At 61.6% G+C, this 3,059-nt stretch overlaps 1 protein-coding gene across 2 annotated transcripts in view; it reads left to right on the top strand.

Moving 5' to 3' along the window:
- The first annotated feature begins 2,255 nt into the window (after nucleotides 1–2,255).
- PVALB (parvalbumin) overlaps nucleotides 2,256–3,059 on the top strand; it is a 16,300-nt gene continuing 15,496 nt past the window's right edge. Inside the window, exons 1-2 of one of the 2 annotated variants that reach the window (XM_077761953.1) lie at nucleotides 2,256–2,331; nucleotides 2,549–2,616. In XM_077761953.1, coding sequence (XP_077618079.1) covers nucleotides 2,556–2,616 — 61 coding nt within the window. In that variant the 5' untranslated portion in view covers nucleotides 2,256–2,331; nucleotides 2,549–2,555. Of the gene's footprint in view, nucleotides 2,332–2,495; nucleotides 2,617–3,059 lie in introns of those variants that run through there. The other variant, XM_077761952.1, reaches the window with a different exon arrangement.

The following is a 3,059-nucleotide window of genomic DNA, read 5'->3' as shown; positions in this document are numbered from 1 at the left end:
CTGTTTCCTCGTCCACGCGGGAGTGACAAGCCGGCACGGCAAGTCTGTGATGAGGAGATGGTGTATGTGCAAGAACCTAGCCCAGCCCTGTGCACAGAGGACAGTTCCTGTCCCGTTCACTCGCCCACCTTTTCTCTTCCTTTGCTGCGGGATTTTGGAGGACCGAGACAGCGCTCCCATCGAGAGCGGGCGCGGAAGTCTTCACGGAAGAGGAGAGCCGTGTCTGAGCCTCGATTTTGGGTGCTGGAGGGAGGCAGGGGCCAAGGGTTATTAATAGGCCTGGCTTGATGGGACCAGGGAGGGTGAATGTGATACAGACACCGAGCACCATGGTTGGGAAGTACCTGACACCGGAAGGGGAGGGGGCCGAGGGCTGGGGCTTAGCGCCGCCTCCCAAAATAGCCGGAGCAGAAGCCTATATAGGTGGCCACTCCACCCCCAGGCTCACTTCCCTGCAGCACCTCCCACCGGCGCAGCCCGAGGTGAGTGGCAGGGGCTGAGGCTGGAGGACCATGGAGGGATACAGTGGGGAGGAGGCCAGCTGGGAGGGACAGCCCCATTGCCCTGTCCTGCAGCGGCACAGGGCTGGGACGGGGTGCTGGGCAGCTGTGGAGTCCCGGGCTGAGAGTACAAATGCCCCGGCTCTCCATCCCAGGGCCAGGGCCTGGTGTGGCCTGGGGCAAAGCCCTCCCCCTGGCTGGGCCTCAGGCTCCCCACCTGCGGAATGGGATGGGTGGAGCCAGACATCTGCAGACTGGTGACGCTGTCAGAGGAGGCAGCGGAAGCAGGAGGAAGGGTAGGGAGGGCTGGCGGGCTGACCCAATAACATCATCTGGTGCTCTGGTTGGGTGGACTCCGGCCCAGAGAGGGTGTCGGGTTGTTGGAAGACTTCTCTAAGCAGGGAGAGATGGAGGAAAGGAGAAAGGATGGGTCTGCATTGTGACTCTATCGGTTGCCACAGGGGTCGGTGTTCCGGCATGGTATGTGGCACAGAATTGCGGGACTAGACAGGGCTGGGTCCTGGGTAGTGGGGAGGGGCTCCAAGGGTCACCGAATTCCAAGTCGGCAGATCCGGGAGGGGGTCCCTCTCTGCCACTGCCTTGCTGTGTGTCCTGAGGCAATTCACTGACCCTCTCTGGCCTCAGTACCCCCACCAGGATAGCATAAGGGTCCTTCAGCTAGGGAAACAGACTCTCCAAATAGGCTTCTAGAGTGAGTGAGCCGAGCCTGGGGGGCTGGCTGAAATGATGGCACAGGAGCCCAGCATGTCCACAGTAACAGCTCATCTGGGCGCAGGGAAGGCAGGGGTGGCTGAGGGGTCCCCCGAAGACCTCGTGGCAAGAGACAGCATGTCAGGAGCTGCAGCCTCTGCCCCTGGGAAGCCGGCTGGAGGGCTTGGACTGAAGGAGCTGACTCACAGGCAGGGGGCAACCGGAGCAGCGTTGTCCTAAGGAAGGACAGGAAGGGCGGCCATCCAGGGCTGAGCCCAGGGAGACGGTGTGGACAGCCAGTGTGCCAGAACTCCAGCAGCTGGACAGCTCTCCCCAGCCACCCCCACGTGGCACCAGCCTCCACCTCTGCACACCCGCCTACGCCTCCGGCTGGAGTCTACAGATCCCACCACAAGGGACCATCAATGCCACCGACACAAGGGAGGGAGACAGAAGACCAGAAAAGGGGAAGGGCACTCCCCAAGGTCACACAGGGACTCGGCACAGCCGCAGATCTAGAACCCGGGCATCCTGACTCCCTGCCCAGCGTTCCGCATACTCTAGAGGCAGCTGGTCGCAGCCTGAATCCTGGGGAGATCGTGGGAAAGGACGCAGCTGGTGTCCGGCTGCCTTCGATTAGGAAGTGTCACATTTCCCAGCGATGAAGTTCAAGCCATAAGACCTGCTTAGCTTGTCTAGAAACTGTGGTCTGAAGGCAACCACCTTCTCCCCAGATGTGGGTCTTCTGGTCTCCTAGTGGGGAGAGGGGGGCGTAAAGATTTCAGGTAGCCTCTTGCCGCCCCACCCTTTCCCAAAAGGTTTGTTGGGGCAGGAGTCTGAGCTCACACTATACTCCTATGTTCCGTGGCTCAGGAGACCAGGAAAGCAAGTAGTTAGTGGAGATCGGAGAACAGAAAGTCAGACTAGAAAGAAAAAAAAAAGAAGAAGATTCAGCGCATCCCTGGCCAGATGTGGGATGTGGCGCCGGGAGAGGGCCCGAGCAGCGCCGCCTATCCCTGCCACCTCCTCCCAGCGTCCCGTGGGGTCAGATTTCCAGACCTCAGCGCTCAGATTTTGCAGCATAAATTTGCATCCAGGACAGACCAGAGCAGAGACTGAGGTAGGAGCAAAGAGAGAATGGGAGCAGGGTCACGGAGCCCACCAGGGTTCGGGCCGGGCCCCTGACAGTCCAGCGTCCTCCCCGAAGTGGCGGGACATCCTCCGAGGTGCAGCGACCAGAGACCGGCGCTGCACCAGGCTGNCGCTGGTCAGAGGAGCAGAAATGATAAGAAAAGCACTTTTTAATCTTTTCGCACTTGCTCTGCCCGCTCAAACAGTTGCAGGATGTCGATGACAGACTTGCTCAACGCCGAGGACATCAAGAAGGCGGTGGGGGCCTTTACAGGTGAGGGGCGCGCTCCTCTCCCCTGACCTCTCCCCGTATCCACCACCCCGGCCCCCGGCACCCCGCGGGGCCCCGCGGCGGGCGGGTGCCCCGGAGCGCTCCTCTGCCCACGCATCCTGCTGGGCGATGGGAGTGCGTAGCGGGGGGCTCCTCGGCGTTTCCCGACCTCCTCTCCGGCGGTACTTGGCGCGGGGAGAGGGTGGGGAGGCTGGACAACCGAAACTTGCCGGGTGGCCGCGCTGCTGCGAGGACTCGGGGTCCGGGACTAAGGGCAAAGACCGGGATCGAAAGCGGGACCTTCGGGTCTTTGTGGGCGCTCGGTACCTCCCGTTAAGGCACTTGGAAGGGTTGCAGGTGCGCGCGCCTTCTCTCCTAGGAGCCCCTTTTGGAGACCCTCTTTCAGAACAGGGCTCTTCCGGCTTGCGGTTGTTGGCTCCCTGTTT

Source organism: Crocuta crocuta, unplaced genomic scaffold, assembly GCF_008692635.1.
Source record: "Crocuta crocuta isolate KB4526 unplaced genomic scaffold, BGI_CrCroc_1.0 scaffold193, whole genome shotgun sequence".
Classification (NCBI taxonomy): Eukaryota; Metazoa; Chordata; class Mammalia; order Carnivora; family Hyaenidae; genus Crocuta; species Crocuta crocuta.
Note: the sequence above shows the minus strand (reverse complement) of the source record. Positions and strands in the feature narration are given on the sequence as shown.